Source organism: Lycorma delicatula, chromosome 1 (assembly GCF_047948215.1).
Source record: "Lycorma delicatula isolate Av1 chromosome 1, ASM4794821v1, whole genome shotgun sequence".
Taxonomy (NCBI): Eukaryota; Metazoa; Arthropoda; class Insecta; order Hemiptera; family Fulgoridae; genus Lycorma; species Lycorma delicatula.
Genome location: NC_134455.1, coordinates 290,203,775 through 290,226,326, shown reverse-complemented (window position 1 = coordinate 290,226,326; position 22,552 = coordinate 290,203,775). Strand labels below are relative to the sequence as shown.

Sequence of the window (22,552 nt, the reverse complement as noted above, 5' to 3'; positions counted from 1 at the left end):
GTTGGCAGATTATGCTCCTTCGCTAGCGTATTCTAAGAAATTAAAGGATTGTGCATTTACTGTGTGTTGTTTCCGCCAACTAATGTGCACGGTGTTTTGGGTTCTTTCATAGTGAGGCCCTTTTTTACTCGCTATAAAGACATCACGAAATCTCACACGTCATCTCAGTGGCACAAATTGGCGGCCACAGCAGAAAAATGTTTTATTGAAATACCCGTTGATGCGATTTCTGACCACCAATAGGAAATAGAAGCTAACAAGAAAATTGTTTAATCAATAATTTCGACTGTGATGTTTTGTGATACACACACCTACCTTTGAGGAGCAAAGAAAATCATGAAGGTGTTTTTGAAGACTAGATCAAACTCAAAAGAAAAGTGTGTCGGACAAGGATACGATGGGTGTTCCAGTATGGCAGGAAAGGATGGTGGTGTTCAGAAAATTATTCGAGAAAAGTATACGAGAGCGTTATACTTTCACTGTGCTAGTCACAAACTGAACTTAGTTTTAAACGACTTAAACAAAATAACAATGATACGAAATGCGGTCTCCACAATAAAAGAAATAATAGGATTATTCCGTCAATCTGCCCTTCGTCGAAAATGCGTATCGAATATACCAATGCTCTGCGAAACCCGTTAGTCTCAAAAATATAGAAGTATCTCCACATTCAAGAAACATTATCTGCAAATCGTTATGGCGCTTAAAAAACTATCAACAGACGGTAACACTGCAACGATAAAAGCTGTTTTTCAAATGCGTTGCGCTGCTACAAAATCAGAATTCATTGTTGGTGTTTGCCTTGTAGCAAAATATTCGGCACTCCTGCAACCGGTGGCAAATGCTCTTTTGTCAGCAACTGTGGACTTACTTCAATCTGCAAATCATATAAAAACAATCACACACATCATGAGAAAATACCGAGGAAATGCGGTTGTTGAAAGTGTTATACCAGAGACTGAAACAATCGCCGAGCGTCTTGAAACAGATTTCAGTATGCCGCAAGTCATAAATCAGCAGAAACATCGTGCAAATACACCAGCACAGACTCCTACGGGTTTTTGAGATCCAGAGGTAATGTCTCTGGAACAGCGTTTTTCTGATAACTTGCCCGCATTCGTTGCACTCTCACATAATGGTTGATATGACATATGAGGGTTTTTAAAAAAAAACTAAGAGTTTTTGTAGTTACTACAATTTGAATGATTTCATTGGTGAAGCTGAAATTTGGTACAACCAATGGAAAGGAAAAATGTGCAAATGACTAACTGAAGGGGATAGAATTAGCTGCACTAGTTAAAGAACCCCAATTGTTCTAACCATCAATAAAACGGGCGTTACTTATCTCACTTGCACAACCCTGCACAAAGTGCACTATCGAAAGATCCTTCAGCACCTTACGCAGAGTAAAAACTTGGTTACGGTCAACAATGAGAAAAATTCGGCTTGCCGGTCTTTGTATGATGAGTGTGCATAAAAAGAGGGTTCTGGATTAGAATATGAATTAGATAAAAATAAATTTGAAAAAATAATTATTAAGATTTAGCCAGAACTCTCGTAGGCTACTGAAATAAAATTTAGATAGGTTCGATTAGCATTACAACTAATTACTTTTAGCGTTTTCAAGTATTCAAATAAAACTATTTTTTAACAGAAAGTTATCTTATTTTTGCCCTTTCCTGCAGAAAATCCTGGCTGCGCCTATGTACAGACGAGAGTGTTTTACGAGTTACACGTTTTTGAAGGTCATACAATATAAGGAATACAATAATAATAATATTTTGTAAGGAATACAATATTCCAGGGATATTTATGTTCCAGGCTATTTATGGGCTCTTTCCCATATTTCGCAAACTATGGGAAAGAGCATAAAAATGACTTTACAGTATCGTATAACACTATCTCTGATGTTTAGTCGTATGACTTTTCAAAAAGGTTCAAGATCATATGTGTGACTACATATTTAAAAGTAAAATTTTCGGCTCTTTTCATTGTTGAGATCAAAAGTAGGTCATTTAATTTGAAAAAATCATGTTAACTTTAAAATAACGATCAAAGTCAAATCCAAGGTCATCATGAGGTTTCCCCTTCCAATCTGAGAAACTTTTGTTTAGGTAATTTTTTAAATTATGCGTATTTTACGAGAAAATCGCCTGGGGTATGAAGCACCTGAAGAAAATGAAGTACCTGTAGCGTATATAAAGCACACGAGTAAAACTGAAAACTTCAACATTTTTTTCTTTTTTCTTATTAAAAATCAAAATATACATAACAACAACATATTGGAATAAAAAAAAAAAAAAAATTACAATAATTTTTCTTTTTAATGACTACTTATAAAAAATATTAAGTAAGTGGATGCAAACCAAATTTGGTCAATACACACAATCTTAGTGAATAATCTAAGATAACGCTTAGTAGATAATTATCTTTATTCTCATCTTCCTTTTCGATATAAAAAAAATCAGAAAATCATATCAACGATAATTTTAATAACAACAATATTAACCAGTTTTTCTGATATCATAATGTAACCTACCCCCTATATGAATCATGAGACCTTACCGATGATGAGGGGGCTTGAGTGCGCAGTGATACAGAGTAGCTGGGCCGAAGGTGCAACCATATCGGAGAGGTATCTGTTGAATGCCAGACTAAGGAATGATTCCTGAAAGAGGGCAGTAGCTCCTTCAGTAGTTGTTTAGGGCATAGATCAGCGGGACTTAAACGGCCATATCAACATCATTAAATCTTATGAGTACTGCGCAGCTGAAAGCAATGGAAAACTACAGCTGTTTTTTTTTTCAAGAAAATGTAGCTCTCTGCATTTTCATGTAACAAAGATGAAGGGCGCCTTCGTTGGTAAAATATTCCGGAGGTAAACTAGTCTCCTGTTCGGATCTCCAGGTGGGTACTACTGAGGAAGCTGACACCAGAAAATTAAAAAATAACATTCTACGAGTCAGAGTGTGGAATTTTAGATGTCTAAAAAAGGTTGGTAGGTTAGAAAATTTAAAGAGGAAAATGGATATGTTAAATGTAAATGTAGTAGGAATTAGCGAGTTTTGGTGAGAAGAAGACAAGTTTTGATCAGGTGATTATAAAATAATTAACTCAGTTTCAGATAAAGGGCAGGCAGGAGTAGGTTTCGTAATGAACAAGAAGAGAACAAAGTAGAGTATTTCAAAAAGCTTACCGATAGAATTATTGTAATAAGGATAAAATCAAAACCTAAGTCGTCAACGATTGTTAATGTCTATAAACCTACAACTGTCCATAATGATGATGATGAGGTAGTGCGTGTATATGAAAAAATTAAACACAAAAAACGGGATGAAAATTAAATATTAGTTGGAGTTTGGAATGCAAGCATCGGAAAATCCAAGGAAGGAATTATTGTGGGTGAATACGGGCTGGCAAAAGGAATGAAAGAGGGGACCGACTTATTGAGTTTTGCACGAAGTATAATTTAGTAATTGGCAACATTAAGTTTAAAAATCATAATAGAAGAATATATGCATGGAAAAAGCCTGGCGATACTAAATTATCAGATAGATTATATTATGGTTAAGAAAATATTTAGAAATCAACTCCTCGACTGCAAAACATATACAGGAGCAGACATTGATAACGACCATAATCTAGTGATAATGAAGTATAGATTGGGGTTCAAAAACGTAAAGAAAAAGTGTCAGACGAAATGGTGGAATTTAGAGAAGCTTGAGGAACAGAAGGTAAAGAAAATTTTTGAAATGGACATCGCAAGAGGTCTAAGTAAAAGAGATAAGGTAGAAAATATAGAAGAAGAATGGGAGAATGCTAAAAAGGGAATTTCTAAATCAGCAGAAGCAAACTTAGGTGGAACAAAGAAAACTGCTAGGAAACCTTGAATATAAGAGGATATATTGCAGCTGATGGATGAATTTAGAATGTATAAGAATGTTAATGATGAAGAAGGTAAAAAGACCTATCAACAATTAAGAAATACTATAACCAGGAAATGAAAATTATCAAAAGAATAGTTAATTAAAGAATCAGAAGTGGAAAGAGAAATGACCATTGGTAAAATAGACGGACCATACTGGAAAGTTAAGGAGAATTTTGTGGTAGATAAGTTAAGACCTAATAATGTGTTAAATAAATATGGTACACTGATTTATAATATAAAAGAAAAGGTTGATGTGTGGGTGGAATACATTGAAGAGTTAAATGGAGGAAATTAATTAGAAACTGGTTTTATACAGGAAGAAGAAGAAATCGGAGAGGATGAAAAGGGAGATAAAATACTGAGAACTGAATTTAATAGAGGACTAAAAGATTTGAATGGCAGATGGGATACCTACAGAATTACTGTGCAGTGCAAGTGAGGAAGCGATAGAGATTATACAAACTGGTGCATAATATTTACAAAAAAGGGAAAGTTTCGTCAGACTTCAAAAAGAGTGTTATTGTCATGATACTAAAGAAAGCAGGAGCAGATAAATGTGAAGAATACAGAACAATTAGCTTAACTACTCAGGCATTAAAAATCTTAACTAGAATTCTGTGCAGGAGAATTGAGATGAGAGTGAAAGAAGTGTTATGAGAAAACCAGTTTGGTTTCAGGAAAAGTATAGGTACAAGGAAAGCAAGTTTAGCACTTAGATTAATAGTAGAAAGAAAAAAAAACCAACTTATTAACATATATTGCATTTATAGACTTAGAAGAGGCATTTGATAACGTAGACTGGAATAAAATGTTTGCATTTTAAAAAACTTAGGGTTCAAGTATAGAGGTAGAAGAATAATCTGTAGCATTTACAGGAACCAAACTGCAACAGTAATAAATGAAGAACATCAGAAAGAAGCGGTAATAAAAAAGGCAGTCCGACAAGGATGTTCCCTATCTCTGTTACTTTTTAATCTTTACATAGAACTAGCAGTTAATGATGTTAAAGAACAATTTAGATCCAGAGTAACAGTGCAGTATGAAAAATAAATATGCTACAATTTGCTGATGATATAGTAATTCTAACTGAGAGTAAAAAGATTTAGAAGAAGCAATGAATGGCATGGATTAAGTCCTATGCAAAAATTACTGTATGAAAATAAACAATAACAAAATGAAAGTAATGAAATGTAGTAGAAACAACATGGATAAACCACTGAATACAAAAATAGGAAGAGAAGTGATTATGGAGGTAGAAGAATTCTGTTATTTGGAAGTAGAATTACTAAAGATAGATGAAGCAGGAGAGATATAAAATTCCGAATAGCACAAGCGAAATGAGTTTTCAGTCAGAAATATAATTTTCTGACTGAATGCAACGTTTGGAATATGTAAAACAAATTGTTAGGGATGTGGGATGTAAGGGGTATACTAAAATGAAACGACTGGCACAAGATAGCGAATCTTAGAGAGTTGCATCAAACCAGTCAAATGACTGAAGACAAAAAGAAGTTAACTAAATAAAAATATAATTTTTTTTTTTAAATCTGTACATAAACACTATAAGTAAATTATTCTTCCGTTATTTATTTTGTCTAAATAAAAATTATTTTACTTATTATAAGTTAGGTTATGTAAACCCAGTTTGAGTTTAAATGGGCTCGGTCACACGCAAGAGTGGCTGGGTCGGGGCGTTCTGATGACGGAAAAAGTACCCTTGTGGTATGATAGGAGGGCACGCTAGATGGGGGGTATTCGTGGGGTGCATACCCGGCCACAAGTAGTTTAGGAACGGGAAGGGTAGCTGTCCTGAGGAGGGTTATCTCGGCCGTTCGGAAGAGGTGGTCAGGATACTCTCATGATTTAGGAGGGACCCAGATGAGAGGTCCAGATGGGACTCTAGAGACAGAGTGGCAGTCTACTTCGCGACACACGTGTGCGATCGAGGCAACGTCTTCTTTGCGGTTACCGGTCGCCCTTTGTTGTGTTAAAAAATGGTACGTAAAAAAAGTTTGAGTTTATAGGACACGTCCCTGCATGGAGTCATGGTTAATTGCTGATCCAATGAAAGGGTGTAGGGAAAAGAAAAAAAAATAGATTATTATGGAGTAAATACAATAACTTTTATACGGTTTTTAATACTAGACTGCGGATACCGGTGTTCTTTGGTGGTTGGGTTTCAATTAACTACACATCTCAGAAATGGTCGACCTGAGACTGTACAAGACTACGCTTCACTTACACTCATACATATAATCCTCATTCATCCTTTGAAATAATACCTGACGGTGATTACCAGGTTAAACAGGAAACAAAAGTTAGGTTAGGTAATTTTTTTTATACGCGACTGTATGTAACAATTGAGATTACAATAGAAGTACAGGGCATTTAATAATTAAATTTTTTTCATTGTGTTTGAAGTGTATTTCGTAGCAATCTAGCATTAGTTTTTTATGTTCTTGCTGTCTAAATGTAGTGTTCTGTTGAAGTTCTAATCGTCATTAGGAGTAATTTTTATATACAAAGACTGTCATTAACTATAAAATATATATATATATATATATATATATACATTTTTTTATACTTATCCATTAGTTCTTTTTATTCATTCTTTATTATTATTCTATAATTTTAATCTCTTCTCTACTTAACGGATGAAAGCTTTCTTAGTCTTTTACTCTCTATCATGATGTTTGTTTTATTTAATAATTAATCTAATTTTATTGTTACTTCTCGGTTTTCATTTTTCTGAACAGGATGAACAATTTTTCTCAACGTTTTATTCTCATGACAGCAATTTTTATACATTCTTCTGGTTAATGTCAACGTTTACGCGTAATATATCAACGTTTACGCGCAATATACTAGCACTGGACTTATGCATTTTTAGTGTAATTCGATTTTTAATTTATTTGACAATAATTTTTAATTCAAACAAATATTTGTTAGCTGATTAAGTCACGATTTTCATTTTCTAATCGAATCTTAATAACTCCTAAATATTTAAAATTACTCACTCTTTCAAAAACGTCTGTACGTAGTCTTTATCATGTACTGGATTCATTTGTTATTAACAACGACAATTTATATTTTGATCTATTTAATTTTCAACATGTTTCACTCTGTATCTTATCGCCCATAACCTAGCCATCACCAAAATTCAACGTCCAACCCGTTACTTCCCAAGATTGTGTTTATGTTACATTTTCAGTATCCTTTAAATTATTTTATCTAAAGCTTATTGAAAACTGCTAATGAGTTTAAAATCTTTACCGAACTTCTGTTGTAAGGGAAACGTGACTGTATCTTACATGATGAATTTTCTACGCATATTATTTTATTAATTTGATTGGGCCCCGGTTTTCTAAATACTGGCTATATTTTTTTACACCTTCGTGTACTTTCATAAGCTTGACAAAATCTACAAATTCGGAGTGCACATCTACATTGAATTTCCAGCAGTTGCTGAAAATTTGTCTCGAACTAAATTACTTAATTATAGTGAACTTTTCTTTTAAAGATCCTGTTCGATAATTTTCAACTCTTTCCTCTATGTAAGAACTCAACCGCTTTAAAATCTCTTTTGATAAAATTATGAGTGCTAAATAAAAGAGAGTTCCATTCTCAGAGTTCCATCTCTTGTTCGTAGAACAAGATGAATTTCATTTCATTAAAAAAAAAAAAAAAAAAAGTATAAATTTTATCAAATTCACCAAAAAAAATTAAGATGCTCTCTTTCTACTATATTAGTTCTAGAAATTTTTCCAATTTTTAATACTTTCACCTTCTCAATTGTTAGATCTTCCAACTAGAGTTTTCAAAATTAAAATTTCATCTTGTCCTTCATTATGTAATAACTCATGAGGTATATTAAGTTTCCAAATAACTCATACCAAATATTTTGGCATTCAGAACTGTTTGTAACAATTCTTGTGTTTCTTTTTAGCCAGTACCAACTAGAATACAATTCCTTTCCTGATCAATTCTCTGTTTTGTTAAAATTTTTCCAATTCTTACTCTCACGCCATTCTTAAGCAAGTTTATAATTATTTTTATTAGTTACTTTGCGCTAATTTTATTCAGTCCCTTGTAAGAATATAACTAATTGTAAGAATTAAACTTCTCCAGTTCTACTAGCTTTCTCTTCTGGACTGGCTCCGTATATTCTTTATCTAACCGACTCTTCACGTTTCTTATTTCTGACTATACTAATATTTCTTCCGTTTATTTAAATAATTTTTTTTTTTAATCTTTAATGCCCCTTGTAAAATCTTCTCTTGAGGACAACTTCTTTAGAAGAGCATTAAAATGATTCTTAACCTCAAACTGATATTTCAGATTTTCGAATCATCCTTGAGTTAATTAGCATTGATTTACACTCATAATCGGCTTGCTTCTGTGATTGCACTGATAATGAATAGATGATTTTTCATATGTATTCCTTGACTGGCACCAAATAATGGATTGAATCGGGTTCAGAAATCGCAAATAGCCTCATGATCAAAATTCTGCTTTTATTTTTAAAAGGTGGTTAATCAAATACGTTCAAGTGAGAAAAGTTAACGCTCATTATCCTTAATTTTTTTTTCAGACAGCTCACAAATCATTTCCAATTATTTTTTTATAAAGATTGGGATAAATATTATTCAATTTCCATTTTGCCTCCTTTCTAGTTTGATACCTGTACCTCCTATTAACACTTTCACATCACTTCTAAGCACTACTTCAAATTTCATTATACTTAGAAAGAAAATGTTGTTTATAGGAAAAACTGTAAGTTTACTAAGTATAATGAATCTCGTTCTCTATTGCTCATTTTCTTTCTTCAGAAGAGCCATGGTTTTTATTTAAATTGTTATTCCCTGCCCTATCAGAACTACTACTCATGTATATTAACCAGAAGGGGACCTATTGATCCTTTAACTACCAAGGACAGCAGTTAACAGAATTTTGTTAGTTATAGGAAAAAAAATATATATTTACGAAATTTAAGCTATACTAAAAATAGTTAAAGTAAAAAAGAATAGATACAGATAAAACAATAGTATTTAGATATTTGTGAGTAATAGTGTAATATGTATACAAATGAATAATTAAAAAGGAATTAATATTATTTTACATAATATTGAGAAGAAGAAATCATAAAAAGGGGACAGTATCGCCGGGTGAGGTCGGAGTCCTCTCCGCACGACAGGGGCAGGTGGAGGACCTACATCTTCGGGTGCGAGCTGATAGTGGTGCGGCTGAACAACTGAGCAAGGCCGAAAAGGTAGAGGATGCCACTACGGCTGTGACGGGAACAGAAGGGTCCACGTTGTTGTTAAGGACGTGGACGTATTCACTACGAAGGACGAGTTCCTAAAGGAACTTCTCTAGGTTACAGGGGAGTCGGTCTCACTAGATATATTAACCACGCGGCTAGCAATTGGGGCGAGCAAGTGGTAACTTTGACAGTGCCGCCATCTTGGTGGACAAGCTTCTGTCCGATGGGCGAATTCGAATTGTGTGGATGGCCTGCCGGGTGATGAGGTGCACCTTTGATGAGTTATGTTTTCGGTGCTGAAAGCCAGTTCACAGGGCCAAATTGTGTCTTGGACCAGATCGCAGCGGCCACTACTTTACCTATGGCGAGCCTGACAACATGCGAAAGGACTTTATGCAGGAGAAAAATGAATTTTTCTTTTCATTACTTCACTGTTATTAAAACCTCAATTCATATTTATAATTAATTGGTGACTTTTTAATAAATGTTATTAAGCTCTTCACAACTGTTAAAATATCATTTGTGTACGATGACAGGAGATATTATTATTTTTTTTTATTTTATAGTCCATTAACTCCAAAATAATCACTAAAATGATATTAGATTTGACGAGGTTAAAGGTAATAATCTACATTTTTATATATCTTATCAACATATTTTACTGTATTTAGAGAGCTCAGAATTTGCGTTAAAAGAAATCTATGCATTTCTTTATCTTTAAACGAGTTTTTAATAACATAGTAATTTAAAGTAGAAAGTACTTTAATTTGAAAAATTAAATTTTAATAACTTTCAGCTATAAAATTGTAATAGTTAAATTAATATAATGTCTATAAATTACTATTGACATTTTTTTCTTAATAATTTTTTTTTTCAAAATTGAAACACTTAAAACACTTGTCTTCTTTTCTTTAGTAGACTGTAGTTCTATATTTAACAATTTTAATTTACCAAAATTAAAATTGTTAAAAAACATTCACTCTTCGCAGAAAACATATATGTAAATTGATGATACACACTAATAGGAAATTTATTCAAACGTACGTGGTTAATTGCCCTGACAGCAATTTGTTAAAAATAATCTCAATTACTAGATCATCATATCTGATAATTATTAAAACCGATCGTTAGTTTATAAATAGACTAATAAATAAATCTTATTGGCTAATTTGTAATCTATTTTACACATTCTTTGTAATATATGGTTCGAACATATGTATAGGCATCAGAGTCACAAGACGAATAGGTAAGTAGTTTCATATACTCAAACGTAATTAATAACTAATTATTTTTTTAATATTTGACTAGTTTAATGCAATTTTCCATTCAAAACTGTTCAAAACTAACCTGATAATTTGGATCGTCTAATATCTATATTTTCAATTGTTTTATGTGTGTAAACAATTTTATATGTGTCCAGTATATCTGTCTGCGTTTACAGTTTTGAGTCTTAAAATTCCTTTACTTCCCAATCAACTAAAGCTTGACCTCTTAATAAATGTCTCATCAAACTAATTTTTATTACAAAACAGAAGAGAATAGATAAATATTTATTTATTTATTTCTAATACGTTCACTAAATTCAGCCCAGTTTTGGCGAATTTAATTTTTTACGATCTGATCGTGTCATAAAGCAAAAACTACCCAACTTTAATAAAATCATTCCCACCTAATCCGAAAAGCAAGCTTATAAAAATTTATAATTTGTACTTTTCGGTTTAGAGGACATTAAAATTTAGCAAAATATAAATATCAGTAATGTTATTTTTCGCGAAATAACATTAAATTCTTTTATTTAATATTTGTTACAAATTAGTTGGAGAAGCAAATCGAGATTTTAAATGCTAAGATTTTACTTTTTAACAACTTTATAACGTTTTTCATTAGGTTTTACTGTCAGTTTTTAAGATATTGTTTTATAAATAATAACTCAAATAATGGCTACAATTTTATTATGAAAAATTGTATTTTTTTTAGTCTTTTCATAAATTATTTGTGGTCTACAAGTTTACAGTTTAATTTCTCTTTTAACAGACTTTCAAGAGAAGGTTTTTAATTCAAGCTTTTGAACCGATGTGGGTTTTTAAAATGTGTATCCAGCACTAGCAATATGTACCGATTTCTAATGCTCTTTTATTTTGTAAAGAAGCGCGTGCATATTCGCAACATTAATGATTAAAGATAATAATTAGATAAACATAAACGAAAAATTAAATCTTTATGTTGACAATATGAAAATGTGTTTTGTTATCATCATTATTTAGCACTGGATTGTAAGGTAATAATATTTAGCCGTTTCGCATTACGATATTCAATATAATTTTATGCGAAACTTAAAGAAAATTAAATGGAAATCTTGAAATAAACAAAAAAAATTTTCCCGCTTTACCAATAGCCTCATATCACGCTTGGTACTAGTTACGTATGGTTATTTTTTAATAGCCATTAATTTTAACAAGACGCAAGTTTCTCACATTTAACGTTTCTTTCGGAATTATCATAAGAGTGGCGTTTTTTACACAATTGCCCAAAGAGGAGTGTAATGTATTTAGGATGTATGTTTATATGAATGTATGTATATATCTTTGTTCCACCGTATGGCTTAACCGATTTAGAATGTATGATTTCGCATTGGAATCCTTACTTTACCGGGAATGTCATAGGCTATATAAATATGTATATATAGTCGTGTATGTATATATATATATATTTATAAAAATATAAATATGTATGTAGTAGTAGAGATTTACCGGTTGAAGCACAAATTTAATGAATTGAATTAATGAACTGTGAGCCTCTATCTCTGTGTGAGTTTGGTTTGAACTGAATGATTCGAATCAGTCATAATATTACAAAAATAATAGAATTAAATTGAAGTTAAATAAAATAAAATAATAATAAATTAATTAAAAAGATCTCTCTTTAATAATTATGGGCTTCTCGTGGAGGACTGCGTTTGAGGCTAGAGTGGTGAAGTGATGCGAGCACCTCGTACAAGGCTAGACTAATTATCACCATCAACTGATTACCAACGTGTTACCCCTGGGACGCTGTTTTGGGACGTGCAATAGGGTGCTCTTAAACTAAGGTAAGGTAAGAAGAGGGTGCTATCTAACGCCAACTCTGTTTAATAAACATATTGAAGAGTTCAGATCGAAATTCCCTAAAAAAAAAAATTCAAGGAGACAGTATATTAAGAAGGAGAATAAATTGAATAAGAAAATGTAAAGTAAGAAACGTAAAGAAAATATATATTTATAATATATCCGCAAACAATCGTCCAATTTTAAAAATTCAAATTGGATATTTGTTAGTAGGTTGAAGGTTAAATTTTGGATCCATCAGATACGCTCTCGATCTTACAGATCACGGTTATTCGGAAATGTTATATTTTCACAATTAATCTACCTATTTTGAAAATTCAAATGGAGGTATTTGCTAGTATAATACAAAATCACAATGAACCAGAACAAAAACAACAATTGTTTTTTTCGGCAGTCGTGTTTTTTAATTGTTAATATTTATCTCTTGTTGAATACACTTTGGCATTTAAACCAGAAAAAAATTCATAAGAAGTACGGAACGTAAGAATGTATGTAAATATTCATTACGTGCCATTGTAACACAGTACGAGTATCCTTAAAGGACCCGAAAAATGAAACTAAATTCATTTATTTACGATAATTTATGAAGGAATTGTACTACTGTGTATAACTGGGCTACACACAGTATACATACGTATGTGTGAGCGCGCGTTAGTGAGTACACGTGCGCAAAAGAGTGTAGGAATTACAAACCTACGCGGTGCAAGCATGTACCCACAGAAGAAGTCATCTCTTCTAAAATTTAACGATATAGCGGTTGTTTATTTTTACTTAAATATATAAAACTTAAAAAATTATTAACGTGTTAATACTAATTCTGATTTTGGTTTAAGAAAGGAACATATATGATTTATTAATTACTAAATTCTAATTTTTATATAACTTATCGATATAAAATAAATAATTTCTCAACAATAATTTCAATTAATAATTTCTCAACAACAAAAAAAATCAAATAAAAACAGACTGATTTTGTTGATACAGAAACTGTTAATATTTTCATTTCTCCAGGTGTTACACACGTACAACTGCTTTTGTCACTGGAATAAATTTGAAGTTGATTTTACAAAGAGTACCTTCCTTCCGAACCTGTTATTACGCCAGAAACATAACACAAATACGTTAGGCTTGCGAAGATTGATGAAATTGCTTCGGAAATGAGTATCCTCATGGAAGTGCCTATTCCATTTTCACAAAGCACCTAGAGTTCCGCAAACTCAATGAGAAGTGAGTTTCAAAATTCGACATGATGTGACACCGGTCCTTTATTACACTCCCAAGTTGAAATCGGTTCGCTTAGTTTCGTAGGAGTGGAGAGTCTTGCCACGTAAAGGCAAAAACGCATTCGTTAACTAAAAAAGTCCTGATGACCGTTTTTTGACCAGAAAGGCCTACTGCACGTCGATGTTTCCACAACCGTTGATCTTTGAATGGTAGTTCCAGCTCTTGGACCAAGTGAAAACCACCTACAGAAACAAAAGGCACCGTTAGCCGATCGATCAGAGATGTGATTCTTCTCCATGACAACGCCAGGCTTCATATAGCCGTTAGAAATCGAGATAAACTGGAAGAAATTTACTGGAGAACCTTAGAATACCTCCCGTACGACCCAGATTTATCCTCATAAGATTAGTGTTTGTTTAGGCCATTGAAGGAGGTACTGAGATGACATCGATTTCCCGAACAACGAAGTAGAAGAGTTTGTGTGCATTGGCTTGCAACATGTCCTCGTACTTCTCATGAAGAAGGGATCCACCAACTCCCCACATGATATAATCTTTAACTGAAGTTTAATTAGTATCTCATCATAAAATGTTAATACGTTGTCCAATTACACTAACCAAAAAAAAAATCTAAGATAATATATCGTGTAATATTTTTCACAATTCTGAGCAAAATTCAGTTTTCTTACTCATCATTTATATTTTTAATATTTCCTTTTGACAAACCCAGAAAACTGAATATATTTTTTTTTAGAGTTTTACATAGTATTTTCAAAGATAAGTTATCTAAAACTTAAGTGTTATTATAAACAAAGATACAAAATCCTCATCATTTACTCACAAGAATTGTGTGGGCGCGCGCGTTAATTTCCTGTAATACATTTGGAATACGCGCACTGAATAAATTATAATTAAACACATTTCTTAAGGAAACTATTTTGTCTAAAGGGAAAAGTCCTAAGATGTAGCGTGAAAATAGATAGTAATAGATAGTAAATAAATAAATAATATATATATATATATATATATATATATATATATATATATATATATATATATATGTATGTCTACATATATCTTTATTAAATATCTTTTTAATTGAAAGGTAACAGAGATCTAAACAAATTTAAGTAAAAAGAAAATACGGAATTGCATAATATGAATTCGTTACCGAAGGGTAAATTCAATTTGAAAATAAGTAAGTTAAGAATGATAAAGAAGTTAATGAAATGTGACGTAAACGAAGATAATTTAATTTAAATAATGGATTACGAAAACGTAACACAACCAGTATTCGATAAATATATCCTACTAAAATAAAAATACAGTAAACTATTAAAAATCAAACAAAGTAAAATTATGTGAAAAAACAAAGAGAGAAATTATTATTTTAATATTTTACCACTGACACAAGCATTTTGATTAAAAATATGAGATGGATGATATTATAGTGAAAGCACACTAAATCCTTCCAGGAATCGAATTAATTATACAGAAAACAAATTTTATAACAATCATAAATTCAGAAATTAGAAAAATACCTTTTTTTAGTTTTTAAAAAACGTAGCGCTTCATCGAGCATAATGGCTCCTTATAAAGAGAGTATTACGAATAATGGTGACAGAAATAAATGTTTGATAAAATAAAAATCTGAAAGAAAATTATTTTATTCCCAAATGTTTATTAGAATCAGAAATAGTTGGTATCGATGAAAATACCATCAACATCAATTTTTTCCGCTAGTCTAACTTCTGTTTAATCTCGTCTTTTAACTCCCCTCATTCGCCAGTAAAAAATCTTTCGAATTTTTTAAACAGATGAATATCACTCGGAAATATATTCAGCTACATAAAGGTATAATTTCGCAAATTATATAAAATAAATTTCACTTGTACGATCGGCAGCTGAGGCAGCCGCAAGACTGAACGCACCAGGTACCGAGCCAACCAGATTAGTAGGGAAATAGGGGTACTGAGACAAAATTCAAGATGGCGGACAGTCCGCTATCTTGGATTACAATATTGTGGCGTCCGCCAACTTGGAATGACGTCACGAATTCAAGATGGCAGTGGTCGGCCATCTTGGATTGTGGCGTCAGTGGCGCAGTAGCCCGTCAGTATTGCCAACTTGTGTCAATGTTGTCAACCTGGTTATATATTAAAATTATTGAAGTAATATTTGGTAGCACTGTTGTGTAGCGGCCACTAGAAGAGCTAGTGACGCAGTACCAGCTGGAAGTGTGTGTGTGAATAAAAATGTAGACGAACCTCGAGGATGATCCTTGTCGTCGTGGCCGTTGCACCGGGAGGCGTCACCCGCTACTTCAGCACCCGGACGTGGCTAGTTCACAAGGAGGCCGCAGCGGCTGCGTGTGTGTTTCCTTGCGTGCGTTGAAGTAGCGGCGCCGAGTTGTTGACAGTGCGAGGTTTGGCGCGCGACTGAAGAAGAGCTGAGGAACATGGCCTAAGGTTGAGCGTCCTATTTTGAACAGCCGTTACAGAGGTAGGCGCGAAAGCTCCACACCCTTCCGATCAATCACAACGCCGGATTCAGAGCGGTAGCACATGCGCAACATGTAAACCGTTACTGCTGCTACCACCACCACCACCACCTAACTGAAATACAAAGAAAAAAAACGTCCGTTACAATTCAAAAAAAATCAGCCCTCTATTACCGTATGATTAATTATAGTGTTGTTGTTCATTTCCACACCACCCAGGAGGTAGCAACCGTGGCGCGATGAGAATTGTTTTTAAACAGTGAAATTTCTCCCCAGAGGCCTTCAAAACACTGGTACAAAATTAAAAATTATGTTGTTTACTACAAAATTTACCACGAGCAAAAACAAAAAAAAAATAAAAATTATGTTGTTTACTATAACAATTTATCACGACCAAAAAAAAAATAGAGACTTGTATACTATCATTAAACTGCTGAGAAAATACGTAGTCGTTTCTTAAAACCGACACGTGGCTTCAACAGCGGTTTGGGTGTGGCACTTTAGGCGGTTGTGTTCCTGTTGGTTGTGACGTCAAGGTCAAACTAGTCGTTGTGTTTGTGTATGGAAGTTTTCCTTTTCAAACATGATCGAGGTCGACCGGATGCTTAGGCATTGTAGGAGGGGTATGAAGGCCTTGTATGGATGGAGGGGGTACGTCTTAGTTTTTTTTCTTCATTTCGTCACTGTCGCTTGACTTGAACGCATACTACACATATCATCGTCGTTACTACCTTATAGACTAGTGGTATTTGATTTTTGTTTGTAAGTGATTAATGCCTGTTGACAGAAGTCATCCACCACTCCAGGACCCCGACGTGGCGAACGCTCAACTCCGTACTTCGAAACAACAACCAAACGTCTACCACGACAACGAAGACATCATGTCATCGAAGGCGAACAAGAAGAAAAAACCAACAGTCAAGGTAATTTTTACTCAAACAATGCTAAAAAAACAATAATGATTTTATAAACAGAAAATAAAATAGACTATAATAAATATGATTGGTCAAGTATGTTTAACTACATAAAATACAGATACATAGCTAATTAGAAGTTGAATTTTATCCAGAAAATAACTATACATTTTATATAGAACATGCCTGTGTACTTAAAGACTCATTAATTAGAATCAGATTGTAAACAATTTGGTTTAAAATTTAAAGTGTTGTTCGTTGAAAAATGTGTTCATTTGAAATAAAGAGTGAAAGAACTTAGTATCAATGCCCTTCGTGCACAATACAAAAACAGATCGGATTATGAACAGTTTATATTAAATCAAAAATATTAATGATAGTATACAAGTCTCTCTATTTTTTTTTGCTCGTGGTAAATTTTTGTAGTAAACAACATAATTTTTAATTTTGTATCAGTGTTTTGTAGGCCTCTAGGGAAGAGATTTCACTGTTTAAATAGAATCTAAACGCGCGACGGTTGCTACCTCCTGGGTGGTGTGGAAATGCAACCACTATTTTTTTGGTATTAGCAGACGTTTTTTATACATATAATACAAGTCTCTATCTTTATTTTTTTTCTAGTGGTAAATTTTTAATTTTGTTCCAGTGTTTTGTAGGCCTCTAGGGGAGAGATTTCACTTTTCAAAAAAACTTAAAAAGCATGCAGCCGCCGCTTTCCCCTTCTTGTGAACAAACCACGTCCGGGTGCTTGAGTAGCTGTTGACGCCTCCCGGTGCAACGGCTACGACGACCAGGATCATCCTTGAGGTTCGTCTAAAATTTTCTGCACACTCATAAACACCCACATACAATTCTTAATGAATGTTTACGAGATATATTAGTGGAAATTTACACACACACGCACACACAAATAGAGTGAGAGAGGGATGAGGTCGAGAATGTTTTGCTTTACGATAATTTATCACATTCCTATGTTTGTGACTAGTGTTAAGTTTTATGTAGGCTTGTGTCTGCAGCGGTGGTGGTGGTGGCAGCAGCAGTAACGGTCTACGTGTTGCGCATGCGCAACCGCTTTGAATCCGGCGCTGTAATTGGTCGGAAGGGTGTGGCGCTTTCGCGCCTACCATTGTAACGGCTGTTCAAAATAGGACGCTCAACCTTAGGATATGTTCGTCAGCTGTTCTTCAATCGCGCACCATACCTCGCACTGTTAACTACAGCGCGCCGCTACGTCAACGCACTCACGCATACACACACACAGCCGCAGACGCCGCCTTCGCCTGCTTGTGAACGAGCCACGTCCGGGTGCTGGAGTAGCGGGTGACGCCCGCTACTCCACCACCCTGCTGCACCTATTGCTGCAACGGCCACGACAACCAGGATCATCCTCGAGGTACGTCTAAAAGTTTATTCACACACATACACACACACACAGACGGTACTGCGTCGCTAGTTCTATTAGTGGCCACTACACAACAGCTGTTCAAAAAGTGCTACCAACCTTTGAATTATTACTTCAATAATTTTTTAATTAACCAGGTTGACAACACTGACACAAGTTGGCAACACTGACGGGCTACTACGCCACTGACGCCACAATCCACGATGGCCGACCACTGCAATCCTGAATTCTTGACTTCATCCCAAGATGGCGGCGTGCGCCATCTTTGAATCCAAGGTGCCGCAGTACCCCTATTTCCGTACTGCTAACCAGCAGTACGGAAATAGGTGATAGAATTCGCGACCTGGCCAGATCAAGTTACTTTTTTACTCTTTAAATATTATTCATTTATTTAATTCTACCGTTCTTCTGTGACGTCACAACTTAGTAGACGACTACAACAGCATATTTTGGTGCAGGAGTGCGATTTTTAAAACTATTTTTTGTAAATATCGTAATTTTTTAATTGTTAACAAACGTTCTAAAGAAAAATATTACCTTAATTAGGTGAAATCTTGAGATATTGAGGGTGACCTTGCTGTACTTCTCATCCCTTTGACCTTTAAGTTGAAAATTTAATGGCATCAATGTCCCATATATAGAAGTAATCTGACTTTTATTTCAGAGAATGAATAAGGATGCCATGTTTGAATGTAAATGAAGTATAGTCTTGTACAGTCTCAGGTCGACCGTTCCTGTGATGTGTGGTTATTGAAACCCAACCACCAAAGAACACCGGTGTACACGATCTAATATTCAAATCCGTATAAAAGTAACTGTAATAGGATATGCACATTAGAACTCTCGACTTTGAAATCAGCTGATTTGCGATGACGAATAAACATGCTGGAGTAAACAGAATTCTGCTGTCGGTTGATGGGTGCCGCGAGACAAAAGGTGCTCACATTAACACCTTTATGGAAAAAATGTTAGTAACTGTTGATAAAACTCGGTTCAGTAGTTTTGGAGATATAAAGTGATTTAGAGGCCATCACCGAACACACATGAATTCGAACATTAATATTCGTAAAATTTCATTCGGTTTTTTGGGTTTCTTAGGTGTCAAAACGTCGACAAAACCCCATATGCCCAAATTTGACCGATTACATTACTTTCCCTTCTAGAGAAATAGCTCTGCTATAAATCTATCTAGACGGGAAAACAAAAAATAACAATATCTACGTAAAATATCTGATGAAATTTTACACCTCTATTTCTATGTTTAGAGCTGTTTTCTTTCACCTCAAAACAGTTCTTCACCTTATGAGAAACGTATTTTACTTCCATTTCTATTATTATTATTATTATTATTATTAATAATATACTAGCTCCCCGTCGTAGCTTCACCTACGCTATATGGTTACTTGCGTTTCCGTAGCGGTGAAACATTTGGTTTTATGTTTTTTATGCAAGTAACGGGAGGCAGGTGCAGCCAGTCACGCATAAAGTAACGGTGGCAGTGGCTGTGTTGATTGAGAGATCGAAGTGCACACCTAATGGGGGTGATGGGTGAAATTGGTTGCGATCGATCAGGGTGTTATCTGAGAGGCCCTCCTAACCGGAGCTGTAGTGGGAGATTAGATGTTATACTCAGCTCCCGACGGACCGAACTTTAGGACCTCTGGGACAAGGTTTATTGTTGCGGCTGTGCTCCAATCGCTAAAATTCTTACGATCCATTGCGGTGACTGAATCTGCTGATAGATATAGTGTCGTAACATTCTTGATGCATCTATGCAGTAGGGGCGTAGTATAGTTTAGGCTGATTTTGGATGGCGCGGGGTCTTCTTCTCCGCGAGTTAGGTTTTTGCTTAGTTCCTGAGGGCAACGTGGTAGCGTTAGGTGTCAGCTGTTTTCTTCGGAAGGCAGAGCTCAATACTATCTCTCGTGACGAATTACCTATGTAGATGTCCCTCGGGGCATCTGCATCGGTGGCATCTCCCCGTGGTTGGGCTGTACACTGTGGAATGTGTTACAGTTTGAGGGCAAGAAGATATCCTCCGTTAAAGCCATTAATAGCAATGAACTGGGGGGGGGGTGTAGCGACCTGACACGCTACGAGGCGGGTTCTTCTCCCCTCGGGGGGGAATCGAGATGTGTTGATTGAGTCACAGCGCCGTGTACCTTCGCACTCCTTAAAAAATCGGAATTAAAAAAAAATCCTAAAATGAATTTTAAATATTTATCTGAAGAGTATTTGCAAGTCCAAATCTACTGAATATCTAGTTTACTACAGTCGGGATTGGGAAAATTTACAATCATTGTTCAAATTTTTTTTTTAACTTTTGTCATTCCCTTTCAAGGTTGAATTTCAAAAATCTAGAAATTAATTTATTGACATGAAGATTACACTCACCAGTAAGGTTGGTTTCTTTATTTGGTACTGAGAAATAAAAAAATTAAAAAAACTTGTTGTTTCTAAATTTTAATCAATTAAACTTGGAATTTCAAAGCAGATTTTCTTAGTACGCACTCACATCGTAAGGAGAAAATGTACCAAATTTTTATCAATTTATCTTCTTATCTTCACTAGTTTTTGCTGGTCCATAAGGGTGAGGATTTGTGGCATGCCTGAACAACATCAGCCCTAGTTCCTCTCGGGATGACAAGTAATATTTGCCGAAAGTCTCCAACAAACACGAAAATTATACCACCCATTAATTTACCGCATGATCTTAATATCTCGAAGGGTTCAATCAGTGGCTTCAATATGAGCTCGATGACTCACTGTGCATTCATTCCACACTATAAGTTTAGCATGATGCAAAATTTGTCCAAATGGATAATTTTTTCGAATAGAGAAAACTAATTCTTGCCACCTACAACATTTAACGGTAACTTAAAACTGGAATGTACAGTTTTCCCACCATTTATAAGTGTAGCAGCTATTTCTGATGACGTTACACAGATTGCAACGATTTTAGTTGAACGAACTTGAGCAAGAAGTAGATTGATTAAGAAAGTTTTCCCAGTGCCTCTAGGAGCATCTAAAAAAAATCTTTGGGTTGTTGCTAGCAACACTGTCATTAATGTCATCTCAAACACCTGACGTTGATCTGGTAACAATTTAGGAAGATTAATACTTACAAATTCTTTTTGTTCATCGACGTCGAAAGAAAGTCTTAACAATATGTCATAAGCATTAATAGCTTCTTCATTATCACGTGTTGGTGTTGGTAAACCGAAATCGCATAAGTATTTCTAACTTATGTAACGACAAAAACTTCGTTCTCAGTGAGATCTGTATTCAATATTTCATCTTAAATTGTAATTTCTACATTATTGGTTTGACGTCTCATTTTATATAAAATATCTTTACAAAAATCTTTTTGGGACATTTCCACAATACGTCCGGTTGGGCAGGATGACAAAATACTAATATAATGCCAAATATTTCTCTTAATTTAGGCAAAAACTGACAGATAGAGACACCAGGAAGCATGTATCTCCAGTGATTATGATTTTCCATTAAGCCAAGTGTAGCGCAAGCAGCTTTATATGTTTAGTTTAGCATACCACCAACAGTTTTCAAGTAATCAAAAGAGTAGTCCTTTAACATTATTAATAACATACGCAGATGAAAGCATTCACTTTGGTTGGGATGAATTGTATATACGTTACCCATAGCAGCATTCTTTTGGATTCTAGGAAATCCTTCGATATCAGTTTCGCGCTTTCTTCTGCTACACTTATTATTATTATAGGTATAGTATCTAGGAACTTCAGGATATAACAGTGTCCTAGCGTAGTCATTGGACTAACAAAGCTTAAAAAAATCAGTAAGTGTAGTCTTCTGTGGACTTTCAAGACTCGTTGGAGATTTATTTCAGTGAAATAAATACGTTGATAGTTTTCTAAGTGAACCGCTAAGTAAACAATAGTGGGATAACGTTAGATGTATTGGAAAGTCAACAAATTGCCAATCAGCCTCAGATGTACATATATATTTTCTACCATTAATGTACTGATTCATCTCTTTGCTTTTCAATCGAAAAAGTTGCTTGATCTGAACCTTTGGTAATATATTTGCAGATATATCGAATCGCTTGCACGGAATTGCAAAATTCAACATTTATGTGGGCATTAAAGCAACGTGGCAATAGCAGACAATGTGGCAAGATCCATTTATTATCAACATCAATTATGGTATCTTGCATGTTTAAAATTGTCGTATGACCTC

General features: G+C 34.3%; 2 protein-coding genes across 2 annotated transcripts in view; both read left to right on the top strand.

Annotated features, from left to right (window-relative positions):
• The first annotated feature begins 336 nt into the window (after positions 1-336).
• On the top strand, positions 337-18,009 carry LOC142317848 (uncharacterized). The gene is made up of 4 exons (XM_075354398.1): positions 337-546; positions 1,371-1,467; positions 2,713-2,794; positions 17,949-18,009. The coding sequence occupies exons 1-4, from the start codon at positions 337-339 to the stop codon at positions 18,007-18,009; spliced, it is 450 nt and encodes a 149-aa protein (XP_075210513.1).
• Positions 10,370-22,552, top strand: part of LOC142318328 (gamma-glutamyl hydrolase-like) — a 61,589-nt gene continuing 49,406 nt past the window's right edge. The window contains exon 1 of the mRNA XM_075354907.1: positions 10,370-10,437. The gene's annotated coding sequence lies outside the window, so the exon portion shown is untranslated. The remainder of the gene's footprint in view (positions 10,438-22,552) is intronic.